This window comes from Ambystoma mexicanum, chromosome 5p (genome assembly GCF_040938575.1).
Source record: "Ambystoma mexicanum isolate Mex_15411 chromosome 5p, UKY_AmexF1_1, whole genome shotgun sequence".
Lineage (NCBI taxonomy): Eukaryota > Metazoa > Chordata > Amphibia > Caudata > Ambystomatidae > Ambystoma > Ambystoma mexicanum.
Genome location: NC_090930.1, coordinates 299,329,017 through 299,352,657, shown reverse-complemented (window position 1 = coordinate 299,352,657; position 23,641 = coordinate 299,329,017). Strand labels below are relative to the sequence as shown.

Below are 23,641 nucleotides of genomic sequence, written 5' to 3'. Positions count from 1 at the left end.
TGATTAGCCATTTAAATTATGTTGTTTTCCTTTTATTAGAGAAAATCATTATGTTCGATTTTCCAGGGTTGACTGTTAAGTTGTGTTCTTCACAGTAGCCATAGAACAGATTAATTTTGTTTTGTAGTCCAAATGGCGTGCGATCTAAAAGGATAATATCATCGGCAAAAGCTAGCCAATTTATCCTTAGAAAACCCAATTTTACAGCAAAGCTGTTCGATTGTTCCCACAACTTGTCTATATCTGCTAGATACAAATTAAACAGAGTGGCCGCAAGGTTACAGCCTTGTTTCACCCCAATAAACGTATTTATTGGGTCAGTTAGCCGACCCGTACCATCAATTCTTACGCTATAACTGGTGTTAGTATGGAGCATGGCTATCATTGTTATTAAATGGACTGGGATCTGCCATTTGTGCATTTTTGCCCACAGTATTTCTCTAATCACACAGTCAAACGCTGAGGACAGGTCCACCAATGCCATGTAAATTGGACCATTAAGTGCTCCTCTTGAGCTCTTTAATAAGTGTGCAAGAATAGTTGCATTCAATTGTGTTCCCATGCGTTTTCTAAAGCCTGTTTGAAAGCGTGAGAGGATACGTAGAGACATTATAGATGCATTCAATTCTCTAAGAAGTAAACTGGCAAAAATTTTTGCGGGAGTATCTATCAAAGCTATGGGTCTAAAGTTTTTTGGATCAGCTGTTCCTCCTTTTTTATAAAGGGGAATAATTAGAGCAGATGTCCAGGAGGCTGGTAGTTTCTTTGTTTTAAAAATGATATCGAAGCTGCGCATTAAGTGAGCTGCCCAAAATTTTGGATCATCCTTCAACACGCATGGAGGAATTCCATCGGGGCCCGCTGCTTTTGAAAACTTTAGATTCGTAATCACTGACTCAATTGTTTCGATGTCCCATGGACAACTGTGGGGCAGTAATGATACCTTTACATCGTACTTAAGTGAGCTGAACTTATCTGGTAGTATATATTTGTTACTGTAAAATTCAGTCCATAGATCGCCATTCACTGTGGAGCATTTCTCTGTCTGGCTTCTTTCCATAGGATCTCTTAGTATAGCCCATATTTCGCGTGTTTTCCTACCTATCATGAGGTTAATCATGTTTTGATTTTTTCTCAGATACGCATTGAACTTAATGGTTTTGATATCCTGTTTATATTTATTCATAATTAATTTTTTCCTATACATTACTTGATCAAAACGAATGGTATAGTCCCTAGCCAAATTTCTAATTTCAACATTTTTTTCTTTTTTTCTTTTCATTATCTCAAAATTATGACGACCAACTAGATCAGTAGATGTATTTTGCTTGTTTCCAGTGGCTATCTGACTGAGGTGACATTGAATCATATTCTCATTCATGAGATCTAATGATCTACATTCTTCCGTTGACAACTGCTTGGGATTATATTTTGATATATCACGACTGACTAGGCTATTCAATAACCTGCACGTTTTCAAGTTCCACTTTATTGATAGCATCTGTCTGTCAGATTCAGGTAACACCAATGGTTTGTATATAGAATAAGTACCAAATTTACAACTCATAGTACATGTCAAAATCGAGTGATCGCTCAGGGCAGATACTTCTATTGTACAGGGCAAAGCCATCGTGGCTAGTGTTTTTGAGGTGACAATATAGTCAATCGAGGAATTATATATTCCCCTAGTCCAGGTGACTTTTGACCCATAACTTGCAAAAGGAATAACTTGCATATCCCATTCTTTAAAAAAGTCTGACCATAATTGGCCCCTCTCACACGACAAATTTGCATACAGAACATTTTGACCTTCATCTTCCAGATTTTTTTGTATGAGAGTTGAGTTGAAATCCCCACCCACAATAATTTCGATGTTGGGCATTTCATCTACCACCTCCAACAATAAAGCATTCAGTCTTTCAAGAATACCATCAATGTGTGTTCCATTTGGGTTCCAGTATAAACTTATTATCAACAATGGAACATTCTGATTACTCCTTGACATTACAATAATTGCTAACATCTCCTCGGAGGAATATAACTTCCTTATTTCCACATTATATACCAAGGAGACATAAATGGCAAGGCCGCCCTTTGGACGTCCAAGTTGGCCCTTTTGCGCATGACTAAAAAAGCTTGTAAAACCTTCCATAGGAATATCTATGGTGGCCATGGTTTCTTGTAGGATAATGATTGCTGGACGATTCTCGCAATCTAACATCCTAAACCACGACTAAGTTTTTAAATCCACAACAATTCCATGATTTTACTAAAAAGGAATAGTTTTATGATGTTTCATCTCCTGGGGTCTCTTTGCGGATTGATTTCATCAAAGGTTCTAGCCATGCTAGTCTTTTTATAATTTGTTCCACAGACTCTGCTTGTGAGTTTACCTTTGCCTGCAACATTATCAATTGATAGTCATTATATTCACTTTTAAAAATTTTTTGCTGGCTTTCTATTTCTTGAAAATCAAGGAACTCAGTTGCATCATCCATTGAATAAAAATCAAATAGCTTATAGCCCAGAAACTCCAAGTCCCCATTGTGAGCCCGAATCAGCGAGGCAATTATCGGTGATTTAAATTTGCATATCATCCGGTAATTGCATAAGGAAGGTAGTTTTATCCAGTCAATGTCATTTGATACCAAATTACGTAAAGCCGGGATTTGGCAAAAAATCCTCATTACTGCACCACGATTTAAACTAGGATTATCAAGCAATACTTTGTCAGCCTTCCAGCCTAACACCGTATTCATTTCCGCGGGAATATTTTTTGGGGAAACTGCCTTTCCCAACTTTTCTATCTCATTGGATTTTTCCTTTACTGATAGTGCTGGAGGGGGTGCCTCTTGGGCGCCTTTCGTGAGAAAAGCATCTTTCTCCACGGTCGGCAAGGTGTTGCCATCATCGTTTGTATCTTGATCACACATCTCTATATTCTTCGTACAAAAAGCTTCCTTCTCTACTATGCCCTTTGATTCTTTAGAAACCTGGACAGACATGGTGGTCAGTTTTTTATCAATTTTATCGAAGAAGCTTTGTAATTGTGTTTGAATTAACAGAGGTGGGTGATCCTGCGACCCACTCATATTAGCTATCTTTAAGCTTAGTTTCATGTCATGTGGCACTTCAGGTGCCTGGATCAAAGAAGGTAATATGGAATCTATTTCAACAGCCTGTGCATTTTTTTCTTCCAAATATAGAATTTTTTCTTTGCCCAATTCCTTTGTCTCAATGCCCATGTCATCTAGATGCTTTTGGCCCAGACATAAAACAGAGGAATTGGGACTGCATGATTTTATATTTTTTGTTTTTTTAGAGTTTTTTTTTGTTTGTTTTCCTATCGGCACAAGTGGGATGGTAGACGGACCCTTTCTTTTCTGAGCTCTTGCAAATGCTTTTTTTGCCTTCCTAGACATAAAAAATGTGGATTGTTGAGAATCACCTTTTTCCACGTCGCTGATAGACTTATCCATGGTTGTTACTTGATTCGCTATGTCAAGGTCAATCAAGTCTGTCAGAGCCGTGGGACTATCAGGTCGTTCCGACAGTTCTTCTGGAGTTGTCAGTTGAACTCCACCATCATTTCTCATTAACTCTGGAGGTATTAGGTTTGCTGCTACTATGATGTTTTCGAGTACTAGAATGCGGTCATGTTGAAGATTTGCGATTTCAAGGTACTCAGGAGACACAGGTGAAGTTTGCCTGGCACCTAATAAGTTCTGCAAATTTTTATCTTTCACCATTAAATCTATATTCACATCTGTTTGAGAGGATTGATCATGCTGTCTGGGATGGTTCTTTTCAATTACCTTACTCCCCAGCTGATTTACGATCAGCAATTGAGATGCCCAGAAATTGTTACACTTTTCTTGGGATATCAGGAATCTTCAATTCTACATAGTGTGTTCATAATTTCTGCATTAGATGTACTCAACGCATGAATTGCGCCATGAGTGTACTCATGACCCTTATCAAGTAGGTTCAGAATTCTCGTTAAAACAGGAAAATTCTGAAGCTCTGGATTGTTGAGATCCACAAGAGTATCCTCAAGTGGGAAAAGTGGAAGAGATGAGTTTGGACGTTGTGTGGGATTATCTCTTCCCTTTTGCTGATTGATATCCCCACCCAAAACCGGAGAATGAACATAGCTGATGTCCTCATGGTTGTTTCCAGACTCATAAGCAGGGGAACTAGCCTTAGGTGTTATATTTTTTGTTAGAATCTTCTCATCCTTTATTCGATTCTCTTTTAATTCTTTCAGGTTTACTTCTATTGCAGCATGGAAGTGAACCTGGTCCCTAAAGCCATGAGAGCTTGCCGCAGGTGTAGACGGCCCATTAGACAGTCTCATACGACTGTGTAATTCGGCAAGTACTGCAGGGGCTACCAATGATGTATCAGAGGCAGGCATCATAGATATGTCTCCAACCGCACCAAAAATCGAGTTATCATTAATGGGTATGTTACAAATCAGATTCTTTGGGAGTGTGGTGGGATCAAATGGACTCCTTTGTTAACCACCAGAAACCCTGCGACCCATTCTTGCCCACGGACCCGATCCAACCCGCCACTCCACCAGTGCATCCTGAACCTCAGCAGGACAAGAGGCTGTGATTGCAGCACTTAAATCCTCCCTGGAAAATAAAATAGAAGAGGTGAAGGTTGATGTGCAACTACTCAGGCACGATGACTGGTCGCTGGCAGAGAGGGTGACCACTAGTGAGTCGCTCTTAAAGGACACGGTCACCACCACAGAAGATTTGGCTTCACGAATGAAGGTGCTGGAGGCTAAAAGTTTTATTTCTTGCCACCACCTCATCATATTTATGCGTTTTTTTTCCCCTTAATAATCGTTCAATGGAATGGTGCATGAAATCTTCAAAGATTTTATGAGTAAAAGTCAACAACTTCCAGCTATAATTAGTGGTACTCACCACCACTTTAATTTCCTTATTCATCATTTCAAGCTTTTGTTTGACCACACTATTCTATTATGGACTGGGTTAACCAAGATACTCATCATATTTCTCTTGTTCCAAACGAAGACACATTTCAACAGGCTATGATCGCTCCACTTCGACTGTAACTGGCCAAGTCTAATAGTGAGGGGGCCGCCGGTGGTGACGGCCCTTTGGACTGAACGGGGTTATCATACGTGGCTAGGAATGGACTGGTTTTGTGACAATGGGCCTCATTACGAGTCCGGCGTTAACCGAGGCGGTAAAACCGCCTGGTTAACGCCGGACTCGTATTACCATTCCGCCTCCGTGATTCCCGGAATTACCGGGGCATTACAACCCCGGTTTTCCGGGAATCACGGAGGCGGAATGGTGTAAATCCCCATTCCCATTGAGTCCTATGGGGCTCGATAGAAATGGGGATCATGGAAACACCGGCAGCATCTCGTAATGCTGCCGGTGTTTCCTCGTCCGCCTGCATGCGGGAGGTGTTAAACCCGCCAGGTCAGACCTGGCGGGAACATCACCTCCCGCCTGCAGGGGTCGGACTCAGGCGGTCCGGAAACAACGGTGGCGTCGGGTTTATCGCCACCGTTATTTCCGGACCGCCTGGGTCGTAATGAGGCTCAATGTCTTTTTCCCCTTTATTTTTATTGCTGATGGACATTCTATTGCCGTTTCCTCATAGTGAACAATCTGTACTGCTTGTAGTGCAATGTGGCACAGACCACTTGTTTTAGGACTATCTAAGAAATAAAGGTTTTTTTAAAAAAAATATCAATTATTTAAGCAACTTCTAAATTATGTTAAAAATCATGTAATTACAAATGTTATCACTTTCCTACTTGTACCTGTGCTCCTTGCCCCCTGCAATCGCCCCAATCAAATTAAGAAAATATAAATCAAAGACAGTCTCACAAAACTTCTCTCACTCCCTCCCGATGATAATATTGTAGAAATTCCAAACTCTCCCATTTATGTTTCCCATTCCGATACCCCATCCCTTTCATAAATAAATGTATTGTTTATGCTATAAATATCTTGTATATAATTCTGTGATAAATTCCTTTCTTTTTTAAAACCCCAATCAATACGCGGACCATATCACTTCTCGGGGGTCCGTTTACGAAATAGGCCATCCAGCGACATTGCGCCGTGTCCGGACAAGCCGGGTATCGCATGACACTTTAATTAGTCCACGGACAGCGCCCCCATTTATGAACACCCCTGCGCATGCGCCCGATATCTCTCGCCGACGTCTCTGGACATCATGTGACTGCACCTGCATGCCATGACGGCGTGTAGGCGGACAGTGTCTGTGCATTGCGGACAGTTTGAAACTGCACTTTCAGCCAATCTACCATGTTTCAAGTTGAAAGTTTACCCTTCTAGAGCTCCTAGAGCCATTCTTAGTTGATCTGGCCACAACTTTCTAAACTCTTTTTTCCACCCCAACAATTCCTCATACCTGAATAAAAAATCTCAATTGTACTGCAATCATAAATACCATATACACTTGTATAATTCCACCATATTACAAACACTGTATACGCCCCCTATAATGTGTGTGGCCAGTAACCAGATTCTTGGGGGCATGGTCATGCTCCCAAGAATCTGGCCACAGGCCAAAACCTCCACACTAGAATTAAACCATATAATAACAAGTACGTACAATAAACCTTCAAATAACAAGACTCGCACAGACCCCCTCCACCCCCACCCCCCCCGCAGACAGCAAAAATGACAGCGGACTCGGCTGCACACACAGTGCTTTTTTCACATACAAAACATCTTCCTATCAACTTTTGTCCACTCTCCCACCCTTTCCAGGCCCTCCTTTGGCCAAAAAATTACCCAAAATGTAGTTTTCAGACTTTGGCAACCGTTTAAAAAATGATGACGTATCTCACGTTTTTCAACATTCAATGAGAATGCATCTTTGTTTTTTTTTCTTTAACTACTTTTTGGCCATTTTTGAAAACACTACTGGACAGATTTACACCAAATTTGCAAAAGCACACATTCGGGTCCAAGCAGCGGCTCCTTGTGCAAGTTTGGTGAAAATCCATAAAGCAATTTGGGCTGTAGGCCAGAGCAAAAGAAAATGTTTTCCGTTGCTTCTGAAGATTTCAAAAATGTTAGGACCCCCTATAACTTTGACCCCATGGATGAAACCACACCAAACTCTGTGAAATCATTCAGAGGTGGCCATATACGGCCAAAAAGTGCTCTTCCTATGAGTTGAGCAACTTAACCCTAACTATTTGGTCGCTACCACAGGCAGTGTAATATATATGTCCCACAGCAGTGAGATACTCTTGGGCCACTGAGGCAATCCATATGTAACTGGACTAAATTCAGAAAGAAAGCAACCACGTCCGCACGTTCCCCTTAAGATGAGACATGAAGTCTTGCCCGATGATAAAGGTCGACAAAAGACCTAGACAGCAAGATATCCCTCAAGATCCATCTGCAACTGCATCATTCATCCATTCTGTGAGGTTTAATAACTACAAAAACTGGGGAGGAAGCAATCTATAGCTGCTAAAAACTTAATCCCAGATAACCCACCAGTGGTTCTGTATGGCACATCACAGCATTTTCAAACTATGCTCACAAACAAATAACTGAAGAATTTATAGTGTGCCAATATTTTTGAATGAGGGGCCTTTAACTCTAACAAAGCTATTGCCATACCCTTCCACGAGTGTCCCAGCAAGCTCTGTATGAAAAATGAAAGCTTTCAATTCACAGCAATTAAAGTACCTGGCAGTATCCAATTTTTGGATTCCTGTATGCGTAGGCTGTGAGTACTCTCCTCAGGGCAGAAATACCAGTGTCGCTCTGAAAGGCTGGATGCTCGGGAAGGGACCTCCGCAAATCGCGTTCAATTTCATCCGTTGCCAACGTGCACGTGCCCAATGATTTCTCTACCAAGTCTGGGTAGTACCCAGAGTGGGTAGCCATGTCATTAACAGCACCTGTGAATTTAATGCAGTTACACTATGTTATTTCCTACATATTCATAATACATGTGCATGGATAAATAGTACAGTATGCCACGGTACAAATAAAACATCATGAAATGTACTGACCAGTTTTTTACAGGATAGAATTTATTTTTCTCGATCAATTCTCATAAGAACAAAGATGAGACTTAATTTCTGGTCCAATATGAGGAAACACAAACTACGGTACACTTATTTTACCGATTTATTTAGCAGAGTTTTGTGATAAGCTGCAACGAGCGCAGACCACTTCAAGGTGCCATGAACCAGGGGAGCAGGACATTTGGGAAAGGCAAGAAGGAACAGAAACGGAGACGGACATTCAATCAAAGTGAAACCAGACATCTCATTCCTGGATGACTGAACAGCTATTTACTAATTATCCAATTACATGTAGATAATCATTCTACACCCAGACTCGGGTTATGGTGGTTGCTGTGACCACAATGCCCACACAGTTTTAACTAAAAAGGAAGGTCATTGCACACTCAGTCTGAATGCAGCTGACCACACGAACCACAGTGCCGCTCATTGCTTTAATTGGATGTGGCTTGCCAGTCCTGCACTAACAGCAAAGTCGTTATCAACTTCTTTCAAGTGGTTTTAATGCAATCTCAGTTCATCTGGGAGACTGTTCCATAGTTTGTAACCCAACTGATTACACATTAATTTGCAGATAGAGTCTTTCTTGCACTAGCGTGGTGATAACCTTTAACAGAAATGTATCTGTTTTGTTACCAGCCCCGACTGTACATCAGAACACTGAACAAAAGGAGGGGAAGGAAGAAGTTTGCTGTGCAGGATGGATAAACATGTACACCACAAGCATAGTTCCTGCTCTTTTCTGGCTGAGGTACAGTAGTATCCAAGAAGGATATCGCACGTAAATAGTAATAGTTTACATAATCCCAAGTAGTTGATGTAGATCAGCATGGAGAAGGAACTTTATAAATCAGCACAGTGTCAGGTCATCTTAATACAGCATTTGTTTTGCAGTCAACCATTCCACTGCATGTTTGAATCGGTCACTGGGGTCTCCACCCAGGAAGGGGCAGACATGAAACAAAACATTGGCCAATAAATCTAGCCAATTGCAGTAGTTCACTGCATTTCACATTCATAGGCATAAAGTTGTGTCACCCCATAAAGAACGAGCCCATCACAGAGGGCATGTAAACAAAAGGACTGGTCGTCAAATGGCTATTAGATAAGCTGTTATTCTCTACAGGCTCATTAAATACAATTTTACACCAAAGCGGACGCACGAAGCCTGCAGCTTACACATCCAGTTACTGAGGCCCATAAAATGCTTTTGATCATTAATGTTAATTCATACCTTCATGCCCCAATTAACCAGGGCCATACACAATGGCCACCGTAAAGGTATAAACCCTACCAATCAGTTCACTAAAGGACCCTTGGACACACCCCCTAGCAAACACAATGCCAATTCTAACACTACACAGATGACTCGCATATATACTTCCAAATCGCATCCCCCTCAACTCCAGAGCTTCAAAAGCTGTTTAGCCACAATCACCACCTGGATGGCCACCAACCTCCAGAAGCTCAACCATTGCAAAATGGAATACCTCCTTATCTGCCCACCACCCCCCAGAAAACAAACCCAAACTCCGGTCAAATCCCTTGGCTTCACCATCGACCCACACTTTCCTTCCCACACCACATAGCTGCTATTGCCAAAACATGCCTTCTACAACTACACTGCAAACGTAAGATCAGACACATCCTTCCTCCTGAGGAATTCTGCACCGCAGTCCAAGCATTAGTTCTCTCGAAGCTGGACTATGGCAAAGCTCTCCTCTGTGGGCTCCCCAGCATCACCCTTGCCCTGGAAAACCATGCAAAATGCAACATTCAAACTGATCCTCCACCTCCCAAAACATTCACAGATCACACACGCTCTCGTCCAGCTCCACTGGCTCCGCACACCCCAAAGAATAGCATTCAAAAGGACTCTGAATTCTTTTCAAAGCCATCCATCACAAAACACCATCTGAACTTCACGGAAAACTCAAACTCATCAACCACACAAACACCAGATAAGCAAACTAGCATCTCCTACACATTCTAATCTGCAAACTAACAGGTATACAAACACAAGCATTTACCAACTAGGTACCGAGGGCATGAAACGCCATAACTCTTCACAACCGTACTGCACGCTCCATCACCACTTTTAGAAAGAGCCTCAAACCTTATCTGTTTACCCATACACAACCCCGTCCCTCCATATCCCCTGATACCACTTGTGTATCCTAATCATTCCATCCTATCCTGAACATTTTCCAACTTCGGTTTCACCTGCCACCTTTTCAACCTTTGAACCTTCTAAGCTGCTCAAAACCCTCTGGATAGGGCCAGCGCTTAAACATTCAAATAAAGAAATAACAGGAAATGAATGCACGTGCAAGAGAAATATGAGATTCATGCTGGTAGGTTAATTCACTTTTCTATAGACAAGCTGCTTGTTTTGAATGTAGATAATTACAATGTCACTAGCACCTGTGAGGGTGCAGAAGGAGACTGACAAGGAGGGGTCATGTTTGGGAACACAAACTATTTTTATGAAAGAAGAAAACCATATATCTCCCTACTTATAAGGGCTTGGCCTGCCTCAAACTAGGAAACTTCAGTGACCTGTGAGAACGTCCATCCAAAATAACATGTTCTCTGTCAACTGTCAGAAACCTAGCAATCTAACCCTAACACAAACCAGAAATCTGTAACTAAAGTAAAGTGACTTCACCTGGAGAATGATTCCCTTCTCCTGGTGTCTTGTTTCAATCTTATTGTAATAATTCTTTCAGTGTTCCTTAAAACCAGGGTCAGGTGAATCACTCCATTCCCCTGGTTCCTTTATCGAAGTTCTCCACAGCGATTATTCAGCACTTTTACAGGAAGCTTGTACTTCCAACTCTTTCCAGGAAGTAGAAATGCTGACAGCTTTATTTGGCTTCCCTTTAACGTCTTGATGATAAAGATCGTTTCTATGCTCTTCTGTATTTTTCTTGAAAGCCTTTCGTAACTCTACTGAAGCAGTGGTAATGGAGGGCCCCTGCGACAAGGGAGATGACACCCGATGCCTTCTGCTGGAGCAGTGGTATTGGCTTGATCACTGAGGCGAGGGAGATGGTTCCCCTTGCACTCTGCTGGAGCAATGGTATTGGGATGGCCACTCAGACGAGGTAATGCCTCCCGATGCATTTCGAGAGAGCTGGACCTCTTCTCAGACCCCACCCGGCCTACCTGCATTTTAGTTACCTGTGGTGCCTTGGGGACAAGGCTTTGGTTCTTCTCTGGGTCGTGGGGGCCTTTCCTCCTCCTTGCTCTTCGTTCTGCGACAGGCTCGTTGTCTTAGCATCATTTCCGGATCCAATGATCCACCTTCCAGCCATCAAGCCACCACAAGGGAGGCGGCTCCCTGCCGTCTCTCAAGATGCTCAGGCATTGTCCCGCCTTTCCTCTCGCTCCCAGAGAGACGCGATTGCTCCGGCTGCTGCGTTGCAACGTTGAACTTCCCAGGCTTCGTTTGTGTACTCCTGGCTTCCGTGACGAGTTCTTTTTTGTCCTGTCTGGCTTACCTAGTTATACTGTTGACACTGCCCTTGCGTAACATCAACATCATCTGTGAAAGTCTATTTGGCACTCTTCATGCTTCCAGTGAGCCACCTAATGACAGTACTTGGCTGACTCGTTATCTTGTTACTCCATAGGTCACTCCAGTTCTTCGTCTCAGTAGGTCTTATACTAGTGTCAAAAACCCAAGGGTGTTCTACTACCTACTCCCTCGTTTTTGGATCCCGACCCTGGGGTTGGACAAGCGAGGGAGGATCATCTGGGTAGAGGGTCCTTAGGGATTGGAGAGGGGACACCCGAGGGCAAGACATGGTATCCCCCCTTTTCCAACACTGACCTACCCAACAGCACCTCAGCCTTTATGGGCTCTTGTCAGTTCCAGTCTATTATCCCCAGTGACTTTCCTTTGGGTACTGAGAAGAAGAAGAGGCAACTAGGAGCATGCAGATTTCCTGTTGCAGGTGCCACTCTGGTACTGTGACAAAGAAGAGAGGTCAGACATGTCACACTAATAGGTCTGAACAAGGTCTGGCAATTGAAGATACCTTGTATCACCTGCAACCCATCGTGAATGAACAAGAGTATAAAAGCTGGAATTCAGAGGTGTCAAAGGGAATGTACAAGGAGTACGAGCGATACAGCTTGAGTCGTGTCGGTAGGGAAGAAGCAAGACGCTAAGACACTGCCGAGAGACACAGGAGTCGTGCCGAGTGGAAGAAACAGGACCGGGAAATCCCCTGTGTGAGGGAAATCAGAGAGCAGGCATTGCAGAGAAACAGTGGTGGAACCAGAGACCGGCGTCCCTGGAAGTAAACAGTCGGCAAACCGGCAAGTTGCTTTTCCTGAGCAGAAGAAAAACTTGTGAAGAGGGCAGGTGAGCCCATATAAACTGAAACGTACTATTAGTGAATAAGAAACTTTGTGAAAGGGACTGTTGAAGCCGTCTCATGTGAAACTAAGCTAACACCAAGCTGCAAGTATATGGAGTGTGATCAAGCTATTGAACAATGACATTGGGGGAAATGTATGGTTGCGTGACCTGTAATGGGTGGACCGTGTGGTCTGTCAACTGCGCGCAGACCAGAGAGTTTCCTAGTAAACATACTTTCAACATCCAGATTTAAAGCACAAGGAAAGCATGTGGCCGCTGTAAGGGATGCATGGTATCAAACAGTAGGACAGACACAACTGATCACAGTTCAAGGGTGTTTATTGAACTTCAATTTGGTTTGAAAAACGCCCATCTAATCCTAAATCTAAAGATGAGAGCAAGATACAACCATCAAATAATAATTATGCAGTCCTAGTGGTGTTGTGTCAAAATAAAAGGGCCTATACTAATAAACCTATTGCCAATCCTTAGCTCTAAATACAAATAATGTGGGAAAAAAATGTTACGTGAAAGAAAATTGTTCAAGAAATCATATGTCAGGATATTCAAGCCGTTGGCTTCCTGTCCCCACGTTTTCAGCATGGGAGAAGGCAGCACACTGGAGCTTTGGACAGTCTCTGGCTTCTCTAGCACAAGGGTGCAATTCAAAACTTCAACATCATGGCCTTCTATGCCAAAATCTCTTTGCCATTCAAAGTCTCTTCTTTCAGAGGGCCTGATGCAACAAACAACTAAGTTCCTTTCCTTTTAGTATTTCGCATGTACACAGTTTTCTTAGGATTTTCACTATTCACCTCGGATCTCCCTCTGCCGGGCTCAAATACTCTGACACAAAATCTTCAATTAGTCTCCCTCCGCTGGGTTCGGACCAATTTATCTACTTTGCCATTAACTTTCTTTACTGTATTAACATCAAATACTTTGCACAGGATTTTGCTTGACCCGTCGCAGGATCACTTCGATTCACAATTATTTGCCTCTCACTTTTTTCACCTCTCAGCTGGATACCTTACAGAGATCTTCAAATGATCACACACACGGTGCCAGACCACTATAAAGGTATCGTATATTGGTTTCAAAGTTCAATCACTCATCGGTAGCCCAACTTTACTCCTTTACTCGTGTTGGTTATTACACGCATTTCAAACAATGTTCGTCCCGGCGCTCGCCATACAATGTTGCCACTTGCAACCTTAGCTTCAACACAGACCAGTCTTGTATCAGTCTCCCCCAACTCACTGACTGTTGATTTCACTGATGCTGCTTTTTTCTTGGAGCCAAAGACAGTACCATGGCAGCTGGCACTTCTTCCTGTCTTGATTATTAAGCTTTCGGTTCTCGAGGTTTCGTGAAAGTAACAGTTCCTTGTTGAAAAGGTCAAGGGAAGTTCCCTCCTTGCGATCCCCTTCTGTTTCTCCGTCTTTCTCCGCTCGTTAGACTGCCATCTTGGAACTACTGCTCCGAGTGTGCTCTTGTGCTCTGCCTTTTATCCATTTGGGGAAGCTTAATGGAAGTCAGTTGTGTGTGAAGGTCAGTAATTGCCTGACCATTGTATGAGAACACGTCAGGTATACGGCTCGGGCGTTAGTCTGCTTTCCCTCATAGCTGGCTATATATGAAAAAGTGTTTGTGTTGTAAAGGGGGTGGGGGCAGAGGTTGAGTTCCTAAATATCCTACCTGGTAGGATGGGGTAAAGGTTTTACAAGGAAGGGGATACCGCGTCACACCATCCAGTGTCCCACTCCCTCCCCCTGAAAACCCCCCACCCAGGTGATCCTCCAGCACGGGTCCACCCCCAGGGACTGGATATTGATATTTTACTTCCATCGCGCTCGTACACAAGTGTTTCAGAGCACGAAAGTGATGGCTGTGTCCTGGCCACCCGGATGACAGATCCCCAGGGACTAGTGGGTGAGACCCCTTCTGGTTTCTCACACTGCTGGTTGCGTGACCTGTGATGATAGGTGGACCTGGTGGTCTGAAACCGCGCCTAGACCAAAAGCCACTAACAATTGGAAAGCCACAAAGAAAGTGAATCCTTGGAGAAGATAACAGAAGGAAAGGTCAATTGGACCCGATATTTAATTGTGAAACAGAAGAAAGGAAGCCGATAGAGGAAAGTTGATCTTGGGGAAGGGGAACTCCAGGATCACAGTGTTGTATGAACTTTATTGCTTTCATCTTGGGGAAGGGAATCCCAGGATTACAGTGTTGTGTGAACTTGATTGCCTTCATCTTGGGGAATGGAATCCCAAGAATATATGGATGTGTGAATTATTTTACCTTTTTGGAACTTGGGCAAGGGAGCTGTAAAAGAAGCTCCAGTGAACAAACACTTTGGTTTTTTGAACACTTACTTCATGACACAGAGATTATTTTGTTTTAGACTTATAGGACATGGACTTTCCCTTAGATGTCTTTAGGCAGGGAAATATTGCCATAGCATAGGATTAGACGTTACACCATCCTGATCGGTAAAATAAAGGTTTTTGAACTATATCTCTTGATACCTTGCCTGTCTCATACTTGTCACAGTCATGAGTTTACAGTAAAAAATGATTCCACTATCAAGGGTGGATGAAAAGGGCGACCATTAGGGTAGGATTTTATGTGTTGTGGTGGTGGTATGGAGGCTTTTCCCCAGGTGGACAACCTTTTCCCCAGGAGGGAATTCCCTTCCTATGAGGTCCTCCCGCATACTACCAGCCCTAGGGAGACTATTGGGTAGTGGCTTCACCTCCCTAGCCTCTTAGGAAAGTGCTCCTCCTTTGGGAAGAAGTGACGAAACCTGGTGAATCATCACACACCCTACTGACAGCACTATGAAACATTTTAAGGTGAGTAACCCACTTTTTGCAGCTAAGGGGAACTTACAAAAGGTAAGTAGCTTAATCTTTTTTAAGTAGACATATGTGCGGATGTTGATAGTCTTAAGCATCTATATGTGAGGTCCCAGAGCTCTGGTGTCATGAATTCCACAGATTGCCAGTAGTGGTGAGGAAGATTTCTCTGCAGCCCTTTGGTGAGGAATATGAAGGGATCTATCCTTAAGGAGGAAACCAGCATTTCCACCAAGTTATAATAAAACTCTCTCAATGGGTAACATAGCAGAGCAGTCAGGTTTAAATCTTAGGATGGTATAGGTACAGTAACATTACTGGGCCACTGCAGGTCCTAGTACAGATAATCGATGCCAGCAGACCTTATCTCTCGACCACTAACTCTTCTACGCTAGCCAGAGCACTAGTACTCTCAAAAGTCGACTATTGTAATGCTCTCTATTTGGGCACCAGCCAAAAGAACAACAAGCTCTAAGTTATCCAAAATAGCGCACTAAGATCAGCATTGAACATACCCAAACACGAGCACATCTCTGACGTCAGGCGATCCACTCAATGGCTATCCATCCCTCAGAGAATCGAATACAAAACACGCTCTCTCACACACAAATGCCTATCTAACCAAGCACCTAGATACCTCTCTGACAACTTCACGTTTCACATCCCATTACGCCCAACCAGATCAGCCCAAACACAATGCTTAAACATCCCCAGATTTAAGCTCCAAAAAGCAGGCGCCACAAGCTTCACTGTGCTCGCCACAAAACTCTGGAACTCCCTTACAGCTGATCTCAGATCTGAACCTTCCTTTCACCGCTTCAGACACAGAGCCAAAACATGGCTACTTGGCAAAGAAGCCTAAAACGCCAACTTAATACTAACCTCTCAACCACACAAATGTATATCTTCAACTTTGTGCAACTGCCTGTATTTATTCTTGATCTGCTACGCAACAACTATGCTCTCAACAACCGTTGCTAATACCACCTGCACAATCTGTTCAACTACAAACCATGTAAATAATTCACAATATCTATACCACGAGTAATTGATTGTATAATGTCCTTACTACCTGTAATGCCTGTTTGTAATATTTTTGCAACTCTGTAACCATGCTAAGTGCCTGGATGCCCCAGGGCCAGGCGGTGCTATACAAATAATAAACTAAACTAAACTAAACTAAATCCCACAGAACACAGCACAAATATACTTGGACCATCACAATGTTAAAAAAAAAAAGCAGATGAGTCAGGGGCAGGGATTTATCAATTTAAATTAGATATAAAATCATTGGTACCGGTTAAAAATACATAACTGTTCCTGGGAATTCAGTGGACCAAGGACAATCCCAGAATCCAGATAACAACCAGTTAGTTTTATTTTAGGCAAATTTACATTGGTCCCCAGAGTTTTCCTTCTGAGATAACAGACAAACTGAGGTAAATGATACATCAAAGGTGTTGCAGGCTGAAGATCCAGCCAGAGAGGACCCCAGAGAAGACCGCACAATGAGTTCCAACCTAGGGTTGAAGAACCAGAGTGCCAGGAGAAGCAGAGTACAGAAGACATAGGAGGTCCTGTTCCACTCAATGGAAAACTGCGGTAGAGGGGGGACGAAGGGGATGCGATGTTTTCCCTCCACTAGCCCATTGGCTCGACAATGATGGAAAACTGTCTTGTAGTGGACCTCAAATCCCCACTACTACTGGACCCAGATGACCTCTGAGGAACACTTAATAAAATAGGTTAGGCCTGGGAACAAGTACTCGAGGTGCAGGTCAGGGCAGATTTGTCAGAGAAATGGTCAGAGACCCTCTTAAGTATGGGATCCTTTTTAGTTCTGTTTGCAGCTATAGAGAGCCAAGACCCTCAACCAACATGGACCCAGATGGCAAAGAGGATTAATAACCCAGACCAGAGAGGACAATCCACTAGGCAAAAATATATGCAGCAGCAAAAACTGCACTAGTTGCCAGAGGACTACAATCAAGGGATCAGGTCAGCATAGGAGGCAGCAGCCAGCAAGAGACCAGTCCAGCGACAGTGGCAAAGGTGGCCCAGGACAGCCCAAAACGAAGCTAAGGTGGAGTAGAAGCAATCCAACAGTCATCGAAGCCATGAAGACCAAGAAGGACCAGAAGGATTTTACAGAGAGGTAACACTACAAAGGCCAAGACAATGTCTCACCAGTGAACAGCCAGCTAGGACTGGGGTAAAGCAAAGGAATCAATCAGTCCAGGGTTTCAACCAGCGGGTAGGTATAGGAGGAATGCCAATTTTGCACGTTATGCTCTTTGTCCAATCTACTTTTGTAAACACTTTGTGCATCCTCTACTGCCTGCATCCTGTCCATCTTTCAAGTTGTACTAAAATGGATAAGCCCACCCACCTGGACAGTGTCTGGTACTCTTTCCTTAAGAGAGACAAAACATGGCATCCTGGTAACTTGAGTGAGGTGTGGTGCGACAGGCCTACACCATTTGTCTCAACACTTCCCTCCATGGCAGGTTTGCTTTGACAGCTATTTGAAAACCGCCCTAAGCAGTCTATCTGCCCTTTTCACCAGCATGTTGGCTCGGGGATGATATAAAGCTGTTCTGTAGTACTTAATGGCTTTAAAATACCTGCATTGCCTCGCTATAAAACATTGCCCCAAGGAAATTAATAATTTCATAAGTATTGGTTTTTCTTGCAGCTTTCCACTCAATCCACTTGGATTGATAATCTATGAGTACAAAAATATACTTGCGGCCACACTGCAACCCCTAAAATGGTCCCAAAACACACAAAACACACACAGCCACTTTGACCAAATGTTCGGAAGGTGTATTGAGAGTCGCTCTGCAAACAGTAACTTTGTCATTATAGGCCCGCGCATGGCACCCTCCAAGCAACCAATCAGTTTTGCATTCAGACCAGACCACCAAGATGCCTAGCAAAGCGTCATTTTCATACGATTTCACCCCCAAGAACACCTCATGCGCTATGATGGACTCAGGCAGGCAGAATGATTTTACAATCTCTTCTGAGCTTGCCATCAATAACACATAGTTCATTCTTTACCTCATAACTCAATCGCTATTCCCTTTGCAACGGGTCTTTACTCAGCCGCCCACCGGTAATCCACACTTTGACATATTTATGGGGATTATCCTCTGCTTCAGCCTGACCCCAGATGACTTCTGATAATGGCAGGCAACTCAGTCCTACCCACTAAAACCTCACAATCTCCCGGGATGGTATCCTCTAGCAGGAAGACAACTGGAAGTCATTATAAACCGTCAGCTGCTGCGTTTCTTTTCCTCAGGAAGATAGACAATCGATAAATCATACACGTATAAGCCCAGCATCTATCTAGATATGTGGCGGGAGGTCCTGGAGTATTTTTGCAATGATTCTTTGGAATACAGCTACCACTGATGCAAGCCTACGAAAAAAACATCTAGGCTCTGAGAGGGGCAATGAATGAGGTCAGTGGTTGAGTCCTCTGCTACTTTCACTTGAGAGAAGGCTGAAGACAGGTCCAATACGCTAACATTTCTGTCGGATCTCAGGGTTGCCAATGCTTTGGAAATATTTGGAAGAGGATGTCGGCCAACCTATAGGTATTGAGATATCTCAGGTCACACAAACACATATCTAACCTTTTGGTTGGCTCCACAACATACTGGAACTCTTGGGCACATCTCACGGCCATAATACATCCATAACCTTACTTATAACTTAAACCTACAATACAGTGCACTCCTAAATGACTAAATAATAGATTTGACCATTATGGACAGCTCCTTACTCTTATGACCATTTTGGCCTACACTCATACCATGTTACATGCATCCCAGCTTATGCTACCCCTCAATCCTCATGTTATCCTCCCCTCCCCACCTTTGTCTTCTGGTCCATCTCTGACTTTACCCCGCTGTTCCCAAGTCCTGCTTACCTTTAGCCTAATTTCCTTCTCACCCCACAGACCACGGTCTGCTTTGCACCCTCGGTGGGGGTAACAATTCAACCCCATGGACAAGTTATCAGCGCTCCAAGACCACTACAGTGGTGAGATCTAAATATATTAAAAAAAGTCATATTTGTTTGTGGGTTTGTATGTAGCATTGATCTTGAGGACGTAACTCCTCATGAACAGGGAGGTCTGGCGTCATGAATTTTGCATGGGATATTCTTTATTTCATTGCCGAATTAACACAACTATTTCTAGCTTGATAGGTCACCCTGTTCCCGTTGTGTTTTTCGGCATTACATTTTGTGGTGTTCCGTTGCCATCTACAGGTCATTTGCAGAAAGTGCTCATCATCGTGCTGTCTCTGCTGAACTGGCCTTGCATTTTGCTTTGTTTTCTTATATTTGTTTTAGAAGAGTGAGTGTGCATTTTCATCAATTTGTTTTGCAATAAACTCGATACATTTTAATTTCACTAATGAGTTGAACACCAAATTTTGATTTACCTCCGATTTAAATTCCCACATGAATATCATATTTGTATGCAGACTGATTATTTGTAGTGTCTGTTTAGCAGCGAAAATGGCCACCACTGCTAACACCACTGCAAATAATCAGAGTAAGCATACAAATATGACATTCATGTGAGAAGTTAAATCGGAGATAAAAAAAATGTTGTGTTCAATAAATTAGTGAAATTAACATGTATTGCGTTTTTCCTTTGTGGCAAACAACAATATTTATTCATCCTTTTTGGTGGAATATGAAGAATAATCTGAGAATGAACATCCTGGGAGAAGCCAGGTACCGAAGCTAGTGTGCAACATAAATTAACATAACACACCAGCACAACAGAAGCAAGCTACTCTGAGCTTTCAGTTTCTGTTGAAGCATAAGATCCAGTACCTGTTTTAAACTCTCCTACAATCTTTGGGGTGTTGGGCAAGCCGCGGGCTTGGCATTATCCTTGAAAAAATTTTAGTCAGTCAAACACTTACTTCAGTTTCTAATGCCGGGTTAGGAGCAGACGCGTCTATGTCAATGTGAAATTCTCTTTGTTCTTCCTATCACAGCAGAGAAGAGCCCTTCTCGGCTACATACATCCAGATAGTGCACTCCCTCCCATGGTATGACAGGTTTGTTTGGAATGTACCCACCAGGCTGATTCTTATGTCACCATGGGCAACAGGGTTATAAATAACCAATCATAATCATCATAAAGGGTCAATATCAGTGGCAGGAGATCCTCCAAGTCCGTGCCCAGCTTTTCGTTGTACATATTCTTGCCCATGATGGTCCAAGGAGACACACGGTCGACCCTCATCACTATAAAAACATTGGATATTTTCAAAATTGAATAAGTTCCTCCTTTCTTTTTGTTGGGGAATTCAGATTTGCTGTCAGTGATGTGTCTGCAGAGTCTGGTAAATGCCCTCTTTTCTTTAATTTGAGGTATACTGCAGTCCTTGGTGGGCACAATTGGTTATTTTCCCAGTGACGTGTTGCCACATCTGAAGCATTTCATACCACATGCGGCTTCCTGTATATAGGTTTAAATATGCACACCATCCTGTCTAATTTCATTTCCTTGATGAACATGGAAGTTTGTTATATGCGACATGGTATGGACACAGCCTCTCCCAATGATAGCTAAAGAGCTAAGAGGCATTCCTGTATTTTTTGGTTGTTACCGCATCTTACTAATTAGTCATGGATTAGTGAAGATGTAATATCACCAAATTTGCCTGATTGCCTGAGCACCCGGAGTGTGGGTACATAGTTCTCAACTGGTTTGTTGGGTCCTTTGGCAAAATGTGTCTCTCGTATAAATTAGGCTGGTTTTGGGACTACATTTTCTTATCACAGATGGCATAAGAAACACTCCATGCCTCACAGAAAGTTCACATGTTTTTATTAATTTTTCTATGGGCCCTATGGCCATCCCTCTCTCTTTCTCGTCTCCTTCTCTGGTTGCATCTAGATCCTTTGCTGACACATTGCCTCCTCTCCCCTTCCCTGTTTGCTCCTCACTCCCTCATTTCCCCTCTTCCTTTACCATGTTCTTCCCACTATGCTGGAAAAGCTCTCTGTTGCTTCCTGGAGCTACGTTCAATAAATGCCCTAATAATGTAAAATATAGCACCACCTCCCTAAACCCAGACTTCCTTAACCCCTAGGCTAGTAAATAGCGATATTGATCCCTACTGTCTAAGTTCTGTCTTAGTATGGTTGTGAGGACCTTAAAACAGAACACCTTCTCTGTCAAAGCTTCTTCAGGGAATTCGTAGAACTGCAAAGAGTATGTAGGTTGCACTCGAAATCAGTTCTATTTACAACCTTATTCATATCACTGTTAATAAAACATTCAAAAACGTTTCAAACCAAGTTTCTTGTGCAGGTACCTGACAGTCTTCAGCTAAGACTTACATTAAATATCAATCCCTATGTACCATTCACACATTAGTGTAATCAGGACCACACTCAAATAATATCTCCTATAGAATATTTTCACGTTTTCATAGATATTTAAACACATAATTCCAGAGAAATTCCTTCTTTCATCAATATATTTATACTTGAATTATAACATATGCTTAGTGCAAAACTACCTGGAATTACAACAAAAAAGATTACTTATCTTTGCTTAGAAACAAGGATATTGCCCCTAAAATGTTCAACATCAATGAATTAATTCATAATGATTAATAATTCTCTGTACATAAAATACTTGTTCAAAAGAACACAAATTTACTGAAATATATACAGATAACCCAAGTGTAAGTATAGCCAGTTATACAATATATTCAGTATTTTAGGATCCTTGATAATCTACATATCTGTAAAATGTCCTGTTCGGTAATGTTTTACTTTCTCAATGTGTTTCGAGTATATCACATAACTCTTCTTCAGGAGTAGGTAATTCTAACTTCCTCCAACCATCTACTGAAATACAGAAATCTGTTTTAGTATACGTAATCAGTTCTCACCCTTCTATACAAAATCATTTAACAACAGTATACTCTTACAAAAACCAACCTCCACAATCTGGAGTAGAAAGTTCGACCAACAGCACTTTCTTATATCATACCCTCCCAAATCTTGATAATAAAAGCCTTAAGCCAATCCAACTTAGCCTCTTTGCCTAAACAGAAAAAACATATGTTTCAGTATAGACTATTCTCACCGTTAGTCCTCTCAGTACATCTACATGCAACATTTTACGATCTATCCTCAATGGGCATGAACCATCTCTCCTTATTAATATCAGTTTCTACAGATTCAGAAGTGCTCAGATCTTAAAAACGTCTTATTACAACTCTTTAACCTGTGTTTCAAAAGATTTGAAATTACTAACACTCCAGTTCCATCCCCTATACTTAAAATGTTAAGTTATCATAACATTCCCATGATCGGCACTTGCCAACTCGGTTCCTGCTATCATGGATATTTCCTTCATCATCTCCAGCTCTCACAAAAGTGGTATTAGGAGCAAAACAGTGGCAAAAGTTGCACTGCCCATATATATGCATAACGCTCTCCCCAGAATTCTCCAGTTAAGGTTTTAGAAAGGTATGGTTCAAAAATGCGATTCGATAAGGTGTCGGGCATCACCCTCTAGGCAGGAGCTACAGCAGGGGATCCAGGAGCTACCAGAGATGCTCTTAACGTTTTGCCCCTTTTGTATGAACCATTCTGTTTAAAAGTTATATTAGATGTGTCCTAATTCTTCTTTATTAACATTCTCAAATACTCAAAGGTAATGTCACATTTACATATTTAGAAGGCACCAGATGGGCCTAGGAGCCAAAAGTAGCTCCTGGTAGCTGTTTGTTTCAAGCTAACCAGGCTCTACTATGCTTAAAGCATGAGCTAAACAGTTCCCCTAAATTTTGATCCCTGCATTGCAACACCTTTCCCTGCAGTTTCCATCATTTAAGACACTATGATACTGGAACGAGGAAGAGGCGACAGAGTGATGAACACTGGTAGGTAATTTCACCACTCTATTACCAAGACGAGGAGGAGGCCTGCAGAGTATGGTGAAGATCAGGCATGTCCCTTTAATTATGGTCAGGCAATTGGACTAAGTGACCACGACCTGTGGCCACCTAGCAAGCTCAACAAGTATAACAATGTGGGCTTTGCAGATGGAGAGAGGTTGCACAGCAGACTGGAGTATGGAGCTGGCTGGAGCTGGCGTACCGTAGAGACAGGAGAGTGAGACGCGAGTGCTGTAAGCCGTGGCGGTAGAGGACCAGAGATGCAGGGGCCAGGGAAGGCCCAGGGAAGGTTGTGAAGTCCTCTGGCCCGTTCGTGTCAGGTGCAAGCAGAAGCGGTGAGGCGCCGAAGTGCTCTGGTCACCACAGACCTCAGGGAAAGCCG

The 23,641-nt window shown here is 42.7% G+C and overlaps 1 protein-coding gene across 2 annotated transcripts in view; it reads right to left on the bottom strand.

Annotated features, from left to right (window-relative positions):
- TBC1D8B (TBC1 domain family member 8B) overlaps positions 1 to 23,641 on the bottom strand; it is a 1,314,750-nt gene that overhangs the window by 431,485 nt on the left and 859,624 nt on the right. For both annotated transcript variants that reach the window (XM_069612733.1, XM_069612732.1), the window contains exon 10: positions 7,731 to 7,945. In XM_069612733.1, the coding sequence (XP_069468834.1) occupies positions 7,731 to 7,945 (215 nt within the window). The remainder of the gene's footprint in view (positions 1 to 7,730; positions 7,946 to 23,641) is intronic.